Here is a 14520-nt window from a genome sequence, read left to right as displayed (position 1 = left end):
TGCCTTAAAGGTTTTCTAACTGAGCAGCCCATGGGACACACGCGCCTCACCCCAGCTCCTCCCGCCACCAACCGTGGTATTCCTGCCCCAAGTGTCCCAAAGCGAAGTCCCGGCTGTTCTCGCGTCTGTGGAAGGGCGCCCTCTCTGTCCAGACCTGGAAATAACCAGTTGCCCGACTGCCTTCAGCCCAAGGCTTTGGTTTAACAGACTTCATCTCTTACCTGGTGCCTTCTGTATAAGATCCGCTCTATGAATGGCGACTAAAGCCAGAGCACCTGTGCCAGGTGACGTGACCATCTGCAATCTGTAATCCAGGTTTAGAGATAGAGGACCTGCTCTATGGAAGGTATCCCGGTAGCTGTCATTTCACCAGTTGACATTTTTTCACTGAAAAAAACATCACACACACGGATTAAGAGGAGGGCAGGGGGAAGATTATTTAAAGTAGCATATTAGAAACGTTTCTGAGTATTGTTTAAATCCCTAGAGCCTTATTATCGAATGCGTGTGCTTCCCATGTGGATTGTGATCGAAAATATAAGGGCAGCAATGCCATTTAATAGAAATTAGCCTAAATTCAATCTATCAACGTAGCCTGTGAACTTACAGGGAGCTAATAGAATCATTTTAACTTGAACTACTCAAAAAGCCACGGATCCCTTACGCATGGTATTACTACTTTCAGGGGTTTCCTTGAAAAGTGACTTAGTCATATAAATTAATTGCTTTAGAGTAAGAGATAGTACTTCTTTTTCACCTAGCTCAGCATTAAGTAAACCCTTATTCTTTCTAGGGCTATGAAAGACTTATGGTGAAATGATGTGTCTAATTGACTTAGCTACCAGAGAATGACAGTACTGTGGGTGGGTTCATTGTTGGACTTGGAGGCATGAGCCTCACAGTCAGGAGGGTCTCCCCAGCACCACCTTGGATGAATCAAAAGATTCCTAAGCATAAAAAGACTTTTTTTTTCTCTCATTTTATTCTGGATAAAAACAAACAAAAAATTGGAGATGTGGGACAAGTCTGAGCCCTTCTAGACACCCACAAAACAGATGTCTTTGTTTAAAAAAAAAAAAAAAGGCAAGAAAATGCTAGGACATATTATATTTTGGCTTACTTGGTTTGCTCATTATCTGGTAACTGTACCCTAGCTTGTGATCTATGGCTGGATCCCACAAATTGGAGTCTAAAGAGCAGGATTTAGTGTATTCCCTGGGCCTGCCTTCTCAAAACTAAACAGGACTCCTCATCCCTCCCTATTTCTCAGCCATAACTGTGGTTGAAATCAAAAAGGCTACCATATATGAAAGCATTGTTCAATTCCAAGGCATTGTTCTGTCAGGTATTCACTCCCCCACATTTCTTTTGTCCCTTGAATACAGTAATCAACATTCTCTGCAAGTTGGAAAGCTCTCCTGGTCTAAGAAAGCAAAGTTTTTATCCCCAGAAGTCCAATATTGAATAACTTCAATATTCTAAAAAAACCCAAAGTTCTTCTCCTCTTCGTCTAATGACTCATTGTCCAATACAGTAGACACTAGCCTTATGTGGCTATGGAGTACTTGAAATGTGGTTAGTCCAAATTGAGATGAGCTGTAAGTATTAAATACATGTGAAATTTTGGAAAGACTTGGTACAAAAACAAAAAAAGAAAATATATCATTAATGATTTTATATTGCAACATTAAAATGATAATATTTTGGGAAACGGATGTGGCTCAACCAATTGGGCTCCCGTCTACCATATAGGAGATCCAAGGCCTCCTGGTGAGGGCAAGCTAGCCCACACGGCAAGCTGGCCCAGGAGGAGTGCCACCCCATACAGGAGTGCCCCCCTGAGTAGGAATACTGCCCAGCACGGGAAAGTCATTCCATGTTGTAGTGCCAGCCAGCACAGAGAGCTGGCACAGCAAGATCATGTAACAAGAAACACAGAGGAGAGGAAATAAGAAGGTGTAGCAGAACAGGGATTTGAGGTGGTGCAAGAGAGTGATCACCTCTCTCCCACTCCGGAAGGTCCTAGGATCGGTTCCCAGAGCTGCCTAATGAGAATACAAGCAGACACAGAAGAACACACAGTGAATGGACACAGAGAGCACACAAGGGGGGTAATGGGGAGGTGGGGAGAAATAAATAAAATAAATCTTTAAAAAAAGATAAATAAGGGTAACTGTGTGTGTGTGTGTACACACAATAAACTTTTTTAAAAATGATAATATTTTGGATATATTGGGCTAAATAAAATATTATAACAGTTAATTTCACCTTTTTTTTAACTTTTTGATGTTGCTACTAGAAATTTTAAAGTTTTATATTTCAAAGCTCCTTTTATAACTATTGAACAATGTTGGTCTAATGAGTCCTCATTAGATGGCAGGGATCACTTCCTTTATCTTAAGCAGAGTATAAGAAAACCAGAAGAGCAGTTAGTACCTTGTCAGTCATCCTAAACCCATACAAGGAAGAAGAAATCAGAATCTTTTGAATTCTTTGTGTAAAGTTCTGTGACATAGCAACAAAGATGAATACATCAAAAATCTAAGTACTGGGTTTGTGAGAGTATTTCAGATTAGGTTTTCAAATACCATTTCCCCCCATCTTCATGTGCATGTTCTTCTTGCAAGGTCAAAACTACAGCAACTTTGAAATAAGGAGTTAACTACTCTCGGTATATTGAATCCCAATAGCTGGCAAAGTATATTCTCAAGCAAGCATAAACATTTCTGATTAGCTTGTGTCCTTAATACCACCTTAATGGCAACCAATTTTATTCTGAAAATGTGTCCCAACTCTCACTTAAAAGAGCATATTTTATTTACCCATACGTATACAAGTACACATACAGAAACTAATCCAGTCTTAATCCTACATCTTTTTAAATAAGCTATTATTAAGAAAATAACCTTTGGAGAATATTGATTTGTTCCTGTTATTTAAGAGAAGTAATAGAAATGTATTGTTCAAAATGTGATATGCATGGCTCTTCTGCCCCTTCTATTTGAACCTATAGTTAGTACTAGAGTTCAGAGGTATATGCCCAAGAGACTTACATCTTTGGGCTGTCCATGTGCCATTTGGGTCCTGAATCTCAACAGACTTGGAACACCCACTTTCCAGTTCATTGGACTTACCCACGACAACTAACAAAGAGATGATGACTGACAACAACCTTCTCAAGGAACAGAGAGAGACCGCAACTACAAGCTGCGGTCACCCCTCCGGCTGAAGTGTGGTTTGCTGGCCTGGCGAGGGGAGCGGCCGCGGTAGGCCTAATTCCACTGCCCCCATAATAGGGTGGTTGGTCGCGCCCACCGCCACCCCTGAAGGAAGCTCGGCATGGGCGCAGAGTGCCCTCTGGTCTCCCCTTCTCGGCAGCCATGCTTCCGCGGCCGCCCCTCCTCCCGGATGGCGCCACCCGATGCCTTGTGGGGCGGCACCCTTCTTCTTTCTCCCTGCGCAGGCGCAGGGCGGAAAATTCCAGTCTGCCCTTTTCCCCTCCCCCGACAGCAGCAACAGCCAGGCGTGGGCAGAAAAATCCAGTCTGCCCTTTTCCCTTCCCCCGACAGCAGCAACAGCCAGGCGTGGGCGGAAAAATCCAGTCTGCCCTTTTCCCTCCCCCCCGACAGCAGCAACAGTCAGGCGTGGGCGGGAAACTCAAGTCTGCCCTCCACCCCAGCAACAGCAGCCACCAATCCCTAAACCCTGCCCCTTCCCCCAGCAACAGCGACAGCCAATCCCTAATCACCACCCCTCCCCCGTCCAGTACCACCCACTGACCTTTCTCCGGCAACCAATCAGAACAGGGCGTGGCTTCGACCAATCAGCCTTCCCCAGCCCCTATAAAACTGTTGCCTCTCCCTCAATAAAGTGGACTTGCGTGTTTACCTTGTCTCCACGGTAGTTCTGCTGTGCGCCCTCCAGTCCTGAGAGCCCCCGACAAGGGCCTGGCCTCCCTTGTCCCCAGTTCGTCACCTGCTTCTCCGGGCGACCCCCTCGTCGCCGGCTTCGCCGGGTGACCCCGTCAACCAAACCGCGCAACCCCTTGTGAGACCGATCCCTCGTCTGCTGCCGGACCGACCCCTCGTCCTGAGCTGGACCGACCCCTCGTCCGCAGCCAGACCCCACCTCTACCGACCAAGCAAGCCACCGCACAAGCCATGAAGTCCCATCCATCCCATGCCCCTTGGGATCTAAGCCCCCTTTAAAATAGAGGTGGAGTTGGTGTCACCATCACAGGATCCTCAGGAGTGGGGGATGGATGATGGACTAGAGTACACTTACAGTTGTTCTACTAGTAGACTTGTTGTGATCCTAACAATGGAAGAACTTTTATCATGGATGTGGAGGCAGTGGTCCCTGGAGGTTCTGAGGGGAGGAAGAGGGAAAAAGAGGGGCAATTTGGGGGCATTTTTAGAACGTGGGAATGAATCCGAATGACACTGAAATGATAGATATAGGCCATTGTATGTCTTGTAATAACTTGCAAAAATGTGTGGGAGAGATTGTAAACTACAATGTAAACTATAATCATCGCTTAGTGGCAATGCTCCAAGATGTGTTCATTAATTGTGGCAAATGCACCACACTAATGAAGGATGTTGTTGATGTGGGAAAACATGGGAGGGCTGGGGAGTGGGGCATATGGGAATCCCCTATATTTTTTGTGTAAATTTATGTAATCTAAATTTCTTTTGAAAAACAAAAATAAAAAGGTATACATTCTTTTAAATGTGATACAGCACATTTTTCTTTGATAGTTTTTGCACATACCAGAAAAAAAGTTTTATATGTCAGATTTGTTAATTCACTGGAAATAAATTTATGTGCAAAATGTATTTCTCAAGATTTAACCTTTCCCCACCCTTAATCATCCCTATTTGTACATATTCATTGTCATAGCAACATTACATCATGACTCCTGGATTCTTGTAATCAAAGGAAAACCATCAGCAAAATAAAATTTGGATGAGCAAACCTTTTATAAGCAAGGGAAGCAAATATAGGGACTATAAATTGTTAAAGTGGGTAATAACTGAACATTAAAAGTGACTATTTGTTGAGTATGTGTGGTTGTTTCTGGACTTCTTATCATACACATTTATTTTATTATGCTTCCCAGAATCTCCAATGGCATGCATCTTAATTTCATCTCAGAACATGAATGTATCATGGAATGAGCATATGGTGAGGAGGCATACTATAATTTGCTATACACTATCAAGGTCTAATCTTTTCTTATTTTATTGCATTTTCCATTCTCTGAACTCGCATTCTCTAAGAAGTGCATGACACACTCATTTCCATTCATCTCATTTCTTCATCCCAAAAGTCTTCCCATTGGGGAATCTTGAGAGAATCATCTTGGTTTCACATATATTGTTGGGTTTGCTTGTTTTTTTCATTCCATGGAAAGAGTAATGTGCTTTATGATATTTATTGTGATTTCCACATTTACCCATGATGTGTCTGCCTCATGGAACAGCTAGGTCTCATAAAGAAGAAACACAACGATCCTTTTGTGGACCTTGATAACTGGAGGATGTCAGTGTCTTAGTGCAAACCCCGCTGCCAAAGGCGTTCAGTCTGTTCTCAGTACTTGTGTTATTTGTTTTACCACCTTCTAAAATGACTACACCCTTCTCTGTTTTACATATCCCTTCAATACCATTGATTTGGTCTTTCCAACATAAATCAAACTTTGTTTTCCCTTCCATTGATCAATGTCTGTGTGCTGGTCTTACTAGTTGCATTCAAAACAGACCCTTTTCAGGAATTGGAATTGTCCTGGGTGGTACCGTAGGGACAGATGCTAGACATTGTAGTCCTGCCATGGCCCACTGGGTGGACTGGGGAAGAGTGTAAACTACAATGTAAACCATTATCCATGTGGTGCAGCAGTGCTCCAAAATGTATTCACTAAATGCAGTGAATGTCCCACAATGATAAAAGAGGTTGTTGATGTGGAAGGAGTGGGGTGAGGGAGATGGGGGATATATGGGGACCTCTTATTTTTTTAATGTAACATTTTAAAAAAGTAGAGAAAAAATTTTTTAAATTTAAAATAAAATAAAATAAAGACAGATCAGGGATTCATTTCCAAGTAAGCAAACCACCAATGCTTGTATCATTTCTGAAAAGTGACCTTATAGCTTACCAGATTGAGATCATAAGAAAGTAAGAGAGAGATGATTCTGAACAAAGCCATCCCTTTCTGGGAAAATTGCTCAAAAAGGGTGGAGTTATCATCAACCCAGGCAAAAAAAAAAAAAAAAAAATCAGGGTTTTGATGAACTTGCCTGAGATAAAAGAGTAGTCAAAAGCTGCTGTATGGAAGATGGTAGCCACTAGCCAGTTATAGTCATTGCATACTTATAATATGACTAGTCTGAATGAATATGAGCTGTAAGTACAAATATACATTGGATTTCAAAGACTTAGCACCAAAAAATTTAATATTTTATATTACTTACATGTTGAAATAATATTTTGATACATTTGGATTAAATAAAATATATTATTAAAATTATTTTACCTTTTTACAATGCATTGTTCCAACTCCAGTTATCTTTTACTCTTTCATTTCCTCAACAGTACCTCCATATTCAGTCAATAATCAAGTCACATCTATTTTCTTTTTGTGTTGTCTATTGTCTTTCTCACTACTATTTCCATAGCCAAGCCTTAGTAATTTCATACCTTAATTGTTGTAATTACCAACTAAATGGCCTCAACTTCAAGTTATCTCCATCTTATTGTATCCTCAAGGCTGCTATCAAAACAACTTTCTTTTAAAGGAACTCTCATTATGGTTTCTCTGCCCTCAATTCTTCAATTATGACCCTTGCCTAGAGGATCGAGGCTAAATTTTCTAACACACTAGTTCTCAAACTCTATGTATCATGACCCCTTTACAGTCTTCAAAATTTTGAAGACCCCAAAGAACATATTTACCATATTAGAAATTAAGAAACTTTTAAAACGGGAATACAAAAGCACAAATTCCAATTAGCGTTCAAAGCAATATATCATTATACATCAGGTATCCACACTCTTCACTTGTGCAATAACAAGGGTGAAAAGGGCAAATAACATGTATTATTTTTGGAAGTAGTTTGATCTTGTGGGTTACCAAAAAAGTCTTAGGAACCCACATGGGTCACTGGAATCAGCGGCTCATTTCTATACACTCTCCCTAGGTGATCTCATAAATTCCCAAGACTTCAGCCTTTATTTCGATGTTCTGTTCTCATGATTCCCAATCTCTATCTTCAGGCCTCTAGCCCTGATCTCACTCCCAAACTCTAACTTTATAAATACAATCCAGCATCTGTACCTAAATAACCAAAGGTGGTCAAAACCAAAATATCTAAAACAGAACCTTCTTCTCAAACCTGCTTCTCCTACTGCTCTCTACTTAAGCCAGAGACCTTGATTTTTCCTTCACGTCTTTCCTCTTCCTTATCATTTGTATTCTATTAATCAGCAGTTTCTATAGATTCTTTTTTAAAAAAACTTTCAAATTATTTTACTTCTCTTTACCCCCACTACCATCATTCTCCTTCAGATCACCATCTTCTTTTACTCAAAATAGAAAACCATCTAACTGGTCTCCCTTCCTTGAGACTCTGCCCCACCCTCAATTTCATTCTCAACATTTTAGCCACAAGGATCTTTTCATAGCATAAATGTAATCATATCACGGACAGCTCTCCAAGACATAATGCCAGTTCTAACATTTGCATTATTTATTATTTAACCTCTCTAAACTCCCATTTCCTTAACTGTAAAATGAAGGTAATACTTGTTGTGAGGACTACATGACATAAGACAGTAAGTGTCAAGGAGTATCTGGCACATAAAAAGCCTCAATAAATATCAGTGTCTTGGATTATGAGGGTGATGATCATGATCTTTGGACTATTATACCCAAATTAAAATCTTTCAATAGATCAACATTACCTTCAGGTTAAATCCTAAATGTCTTTCTTTTGTTTAAAGGCCCTTAAACATCCAAGCAGTGCTTATCAATCCAAACTCATTTCATTTTTCTCCCCTCCCTCCTCCCCCACCAAGCAGCTTCTTGCCTCCTTGTCTTTGCAGATGTGGCTTATATTTTTCTGTATGGGACACTGCTTTCCTGCCACACCCTCACCCCCTTTCTCTTGGCTGAATTCTATTCATTCCTAAGTTCTTAACCCAGAAGTCACAATTTGAGGAAATTTTCTGGCCTCTCCCCCATCAAAAGTTTCTGCATTTTGGGTGCCCCTTCCAATTTACTACCAAAACACTAACTTAATATCTATTATACTGCTAATTATGATATATGATAATTACCTTTCTTTGTCTGCTAATTTAGACTGTAAGATTCTTGAGGGCAGGAACTGTGTCTTCTTCACTGTCTTATTCTTGGTATTTGAAATCTGCTTGGCACATAATGGGCACAATAAATATTTGTTGAATGAATGAGTAAATGGCATTTAAGACCCTCAGCCATATTACCCCAAACCTGCTTTCAGCTTAACGTCTGTCTTTCCCTCTCTTTCCCACATATTAGCACTATATTTGTTGAATAAATTAGTTAGCTCAACAATAATAGGACCTTTATAACTAAAAATACATCCCCTCTCTATCTACATTACCAAACTAGAGGCAATCATTTAAGTAAAAGAAGTATAGATAGAGTGAATGCTAAAGATGAGAGTACCCAAATCTCAAAGTGATTAAGGAGTGTCTGTTGAGTAACTTTCTGGCTTGGGGACTAAGCCATCCTGTAAAGCAAACTATAGCTCTATATCAGGCAAAGTTCTAACTTGTAAATAACAGAAACAAACTTTAATAAGTTTAAGCAGAAATTGAGTTTATTAAAGAATATTAAATAGCTCATTTGTTCTCCAGAAGATCTAAGAACTAGGATTAGAGGCTTCACAACCAGGCACAACATGCCACATTCCTTCACTGAACAGCCTCAGATGTTACTGTCCTTGCCCCCCCCACACACACACACACACACACGGCACAGACAGTGCAGCTTGTACCACCAACACCCTATGCCAGACAGTGGTGATTCTGCTGGAACCTCTACAACTGCTGCATCTCCACACCGGGTGAAGCTTTCCTCACCTTTGCTGTACTTTCAAGGGAGGCTGGAGAGCTGAGAATCAAGCTTGCACAGAAAGAGGTAGGGATTCATAATGTGGTGAATGAATTCCCTCAAAAAAGGATGATGTTCAAAGGTGCAGAGGGTCCAAAAGGAATGACAAGCTGGGACCCAGAAGCCCAGGATTCAAGTCTCACTTTTCCAGAACTTAAGGCAAGTAACTTTATCTTTCCAAAGTTTTATAGTCAGAAATTGAGGGTTCAGACTCCCTACAACTCTTATCTAACCACAACTTTACCCTGTTTTATATTATTCATCTATAAAATGGAGAGATGTATCTGTAAGGTTTGTTTTGGAATAGAATGCTTTTTTAATATTATGCAAATGTGTGAATTTTTTTATTAGTATCACAAAATGAGAATAATACTTTCCTATTCACAAAGCCTTTGATAATAAGATAAAAGTATGTGAAAACCTTTTATTTTCTTTATTAGAGAAGGTATGACTTTACAGAAAAATCATGCATAAAATACAGGATTCCCATATCCCACCCAATTATTAATACCTTGCATTGGTGTGGCACATTCGTTACAAGTGATGAAAGCACATTTTTTACAATTGTACTATTAACTATAGTCTATGGTTTAATTTAGGGTTCACTATTATGAAAGTCTTTTGAATTTTAAAAAGTCATCAGATAAAGGAACATATTCCTAATCATTTGTGTGAGCGAGAAAAAAAGTAGAATATTTAACTATAATTAAAATTTACAAGTATTTATTTATGCTGTTGGTAAAATTCTGCTGTAGGTGAAATTCTTTGAAAAGTACTGGAGTTTTGTTTTCCTTCTCTGTTATGATGATAAATTAAGTTATATTTCCAAATACTCGTTGCCATGAGTGACCTGTTTCCAAATGAAGTATCATATTAATTGTGTTTGTTCCCTTCTATTTTTTTTTTTCAGTTTATTTGTATGTTAGGGCCTTGGCTCTCCATGTTTTTTCAAAACAAACTGCTCCAAAAAATTAAATTAATTTTTAAATGACAAATTCCCTAAAAAAATTTTTTTAAGAATAATCAGTTTTTACCCTCTTAGAGACACCCAACATATCCCTAAATTCAAAAGTGAGGAATTCTTCTAGAATTTAACAGGAAAAGAAACAGGAAAAGAATGATAGAAAATGGTACTGCCAGAGGCTCTAGAGGTACCAACTTGGAGTACTGAGAAGGAAGCTGGGAGAGCACATAAAACCTGAATTCAATTATTTCCTGTTGGATTGTCCATGTGACCCAATAGCTTTTCCTATCCTGCTGCCTAGTGGTAAGCATGTCTTCTGATTAAGGGCATCAAAATGTGTTTCTAAGTGTTCTTCAAAGTTCATAATAAATCATTATCAAACCACCCATTTCCTTTATGATTATTCCTGTGTTAGAATTATTGACTGCTCAAAAAAAACTGTGATGTTTTGGAAAACAGGGTGTATTATATTCTTTGTGCTCCCCATCTCCTTATCTATTGTGTAAAGTTGTAAAATACACTGATACCTCGATTCATGGAATTCTCTGGGAATCCATTATAAGAAGCTCTGCTGTGGTTGGAGGAGAAAGTCACCCAATACTTGGTCTCTCTACTCAAAGCAAAGCCCAGTTGGCCCACAGCTTATCACACCACACCTCTTATCACACCCCCACACACACACCTCTTCACTACACATGGAAAAGTACCCAGCAGAGTATTTTGGCCCAAATCCAGTTGAAATTAAATATGCCTCACCCCAGACAAAAAGATAAAGTAACTTACCTTGTCTTTGATATTTCTAGCCTCTCTTATTTCCCCCACTTTTGCTCACTCTCTCTAATACAATCATTTCTTAAGCTCTCTCTCAAGAATCCTTCGATTCAAACAAAATAAATACAAAACTCGTATGTTTGTTGGTTGACCAATTATATTTCAGAATAAACAAGATTCCACTAGGCCACTACTATAGCCAGATATTTATGTATTGTGCCTTTGAGCTTTTTTTCTCTTAGAAGAAAGAAAATTTTTCTTTCCCTAAAAAATAATAATCAGAAAATGACAATCTGATTAGAAAGAAATCTGAAGGCTATGAAGAAACTTGAGATTTCTCTATGAAGAAGACTCTAAGCATTTTCCTGTAAGGGGATCAGAATCTGCCAAAATAAGTCAAGTATAAAATCTTCTAAGGCTTCAAAGGAGGCAGAATAATTATGTGGAGGAGACAGATTGACTTCTCTGTAATCAACGCTGTCACAACCACATGGGCCCACAGAGTGGTGACTGGAGGGGCCACAAGTAGAAGAGGTTCATAAGAGATAAAAATTTGGGAAGCGGACTTGACCCAGTGGTTAGGGTGCCCGTCTACCACATGGGAGGTCCGCGGTTCAAACCTTGGGTCTCCTTGACCCATGTGGAGCTGGCCCACGCGCTAGTGCTGACGTGCGCAAGGAGTGCCGTGCCACGCATGCGTGTCGCCTTGCAGGGAAGCCCCACGCACAAGGAGTGCGCCCCGCAAGGAGAGCCGCCCAGCACAAAAGAAAGTGCAGCCTTCCCAGGAATGGTGCCAGTACACACGGAGAGCTGACACAAGATGACGCAACAAAAAGAAACACAGATTCCCGTGCCGCTGACAACAACAGAAGTGGACAAAGAAGACGACGAAGCAAATAGGCACAGAGAACAGACAGCCAGGTGGGGGGGGAAGGAAGAGAAATAAATAAATAAATAAATCTTTTTTAAAAATTTGAGAGTTTCTTGGAATACAGGGGTTAATTAAAACCAAGGTGGTGGATAAGATGAACTGGATGCATGTTTTCAGACCAGGCTGCCAAAGAAATGTCTTGAGGTTCTTCCTGAATTTTTGAGTCCCTCAGAACAGCCTGTAATTAGTTCAGCCTGCCTTGAAATGTTTTCACTAGCCACGCTATATGGCAGCAAGGCTTAGACTGTTAACCAATTACCTATTGTAACTGCTTAAGACCATCCAAAGCTCCTTCCTGAGAAAAAGGTTGACTCTTGGCAGATAGCCCTATGTTGGTCAACTGGTTTGATGCTGTGTTTTACTGGAATAGAATTCAAATTCATGTACTCAAGTGTGCACAACTTGAACTTGAAAAGGACTTTGCCCCTTCAAATCAGGGGTTTAAACCATATGGCTTTCATGTGATCCACAACACAAAATAGCTACACTATAGCCACTTCTTTAAAAATCCAATTATGAGTGAAAGGAGCCATTTTTGCCTGGTACAAGTATTTTTTGAGAAGAGGTGAGTAGGATCTATTCCTCTTTGAGTTAAATAGAATAAGGAGTATGCTTGTCACAGAGAGTGTGTGATTTTAGTCTGCTATATTACCTGAACTGGAGGTCAAATTCTGTTTTGGTAAAGGTTAAGGTATTAAAGCACATGTTCTCAAGGTTTCAAAGTTCTGCGTCTTTTTAGGGATGGGTAGTAGAAAAGGAAGAAGGAGCAAAAGTTAAAATTCTAAATTATATTATTCTTTGCTCCACAAAGAATTTGAGGTGACCTACAAGAATGCATGGGATGTTATATATCAGAATCAGGGAAAATATAAATTGGAATAGATGGCTGTGATTGGGGGAAAGGGAAGTTAAATGCAAATAAGCAGACTGAAGCTTCCTACATAGGTACTAGATTTGGACTGCAATTTTTTTTTTAGGAGAAAAGTCTATATTAAGCACTCATTAAATTGAGGATCATAATTAATACATATACATATATAATTTCAAAATGAATCTATTGGACAGTATCCTCACTATAAGCAAATCAGGCCCTTTATGAGTGTCTACTATGCAGAGTTGATACTAAGTACAGTGCTTACTATATGCTAGTGGCTGTGCTCAGATGCTCTCATAGATCATCTCATTTTATCTTTACCATGCACTTGTAAGAAGAGTTAACCCTCCCATTTTATAGATGATGCAAGTTAAGGCTCAGATACTTTAAGTGACTAGCCCTTGTTCAGTTAGTTTAAAGTTGTGATTTTAAACTCAAGTTTGCCTGAGCCCTGGCTCCTCTGATGAGAAGGAATCCAATTGGTTTCATTGGAAACAATAAAGGTACTTAATGAAATTGTATACTTTTGAGGCCCTGAAGCTTCTGGTTCAGTAGATCTGGGTGGAACCTGGTAAACAAGTAAAGGCTCAATTAATTGCATCTATTGTTAGCTATTAATGATGTTACTTCAGTTTTTATAATAAGACCAAGAACACAGGAGAGAAAAGGTATTAATATGCAAAGCAGCCTGTAAATATGCAAATCTGCATCTCTCTGGAAAGTATTCCATAAACTTACTCAGATTCTCAATGAGGCCCTTGAACAAAGAAGGCTAAAAAATCACTGGAAAGGGGCAAACACAAATTTGTTCATTTCATTTCTTTCTAAAGATTTCTACTCACACCCAATTTCTCCCTACTCATCATTTCAGAACACCAATGTGCTCAGGACAGGTGTGTTTCTTTTCCATATTGTAACTCTCAGCTCTATAGGTCACTAAATGTCCAAAGTTTTTTTATCATTCAAATTACAAATACCTTTCAGGTCATTCCAGTTTTCACACTAATTCCCTTCATGCTCCCCATACCCTCCTGGGGTTTTTAAAACCCATGTGATGCAGATCCACAGACAGGTTTGGGAAGAACTAGAATTCACTGAAATTCCCAGGTAATCCTATTTGTTAACTAGTTTATATATTTATTAACTAGCACCACTTATTGTCCTGAAATAATGGAAGTTTTTCTAAATACATCTAATTTTTGCACAAAGAGTAAACTCATCTTTAAATAGGCTCCATCTTACCACCATAACTAAATTAATAATAGTTATTGCTTTTTCATAGCTATTATCTTCCAAGTTTTTTATGAAAAAGGATCTCTGATCACCAGGAATGTTGTCCTTGCCGTGAGATGACAATTATCAGCCTCACACTAAAACCTGTTCTTTGAATTAATTTCTAAGTTTAGCATACATCATTGGTCACTTCCCCATCATGCATTACCTCCTTTCTTCTGTTTCATTCATCGCTATGTGTCCAGCCCCATAGGATGAATTCATTGATTCAAGTCATTGGTTTCCTTTGCCAACGATTGGTCTAGTGGTGAGCATATGACACAGTTCTGCCCAGTAAGACATAGGGGAGGACTGCTGGGGCTTTAGCAAGACCCTTTCCTCCTTCGTACAAGAAGGATACTCAGGAGAAAGGTCCATGTTGCCTCTGCCCCTGTTTGTTTGCTAGAGACAGTCTCTGATGAAGAAGTGACACGTGGAGCTGAGAAGACATACTGAAGGAGAGACAATACTGACCCACTGAGTATGGCAGAAGCAAACAGAAGAGAAAAAGTGTTGGTTCCTTTTGACATTATTGATCTGCCAAGCCAACACTG

The 14520-nt window shown here is 39.6% G+C and overlaps 1 protein-coding gene across 1 annotated transcript in view; it reads right to left on the bottom strand.

Annotated features, from left to right (window-relative positions):
• The window catches only part of ACVR1C (activin A receptor type 1C), a 136664-nt gene extending 136277 nt beyond the window's left edge, over positions 1-387 (bottom strand). Inside the window, exon 1 of the mRNA XM_058300894.1 lies at positions 222-387. Within this exon, the coding sequence (XP_058156877.1) occupies positions 222-297 (76 nt within the window). The 5' untranslated portion in view covers positions 298-387. The remainder of the gene's footprint in view (positions 1-221) is intronic.
• Positions 388-14520: the final 14133 nt, after the last annotated feature.

The sequence above is a fragment of the Dasypus novemcinctus genome, chromosome 7, assembly GCF_030445035.2.
Source record: "Dasypus novemcinctus isolate mDasNov1 chromosome 7, mDasNov1.1.hap2, whole genome shotgun sequence".
Classification (NCBI taxonomy): domain Eukaryota; kingdom Metazoa; phylum Chordata; class Mammalia; order Cingulata; family Dasypodidae; genus Dasypus; species Dasypus novemcinctus.
The sequence above is the reverse complement of the archived record's forward strand: the minus strand, read 5'-3'. Positions and strand labels throughout refer to the sequence as shown.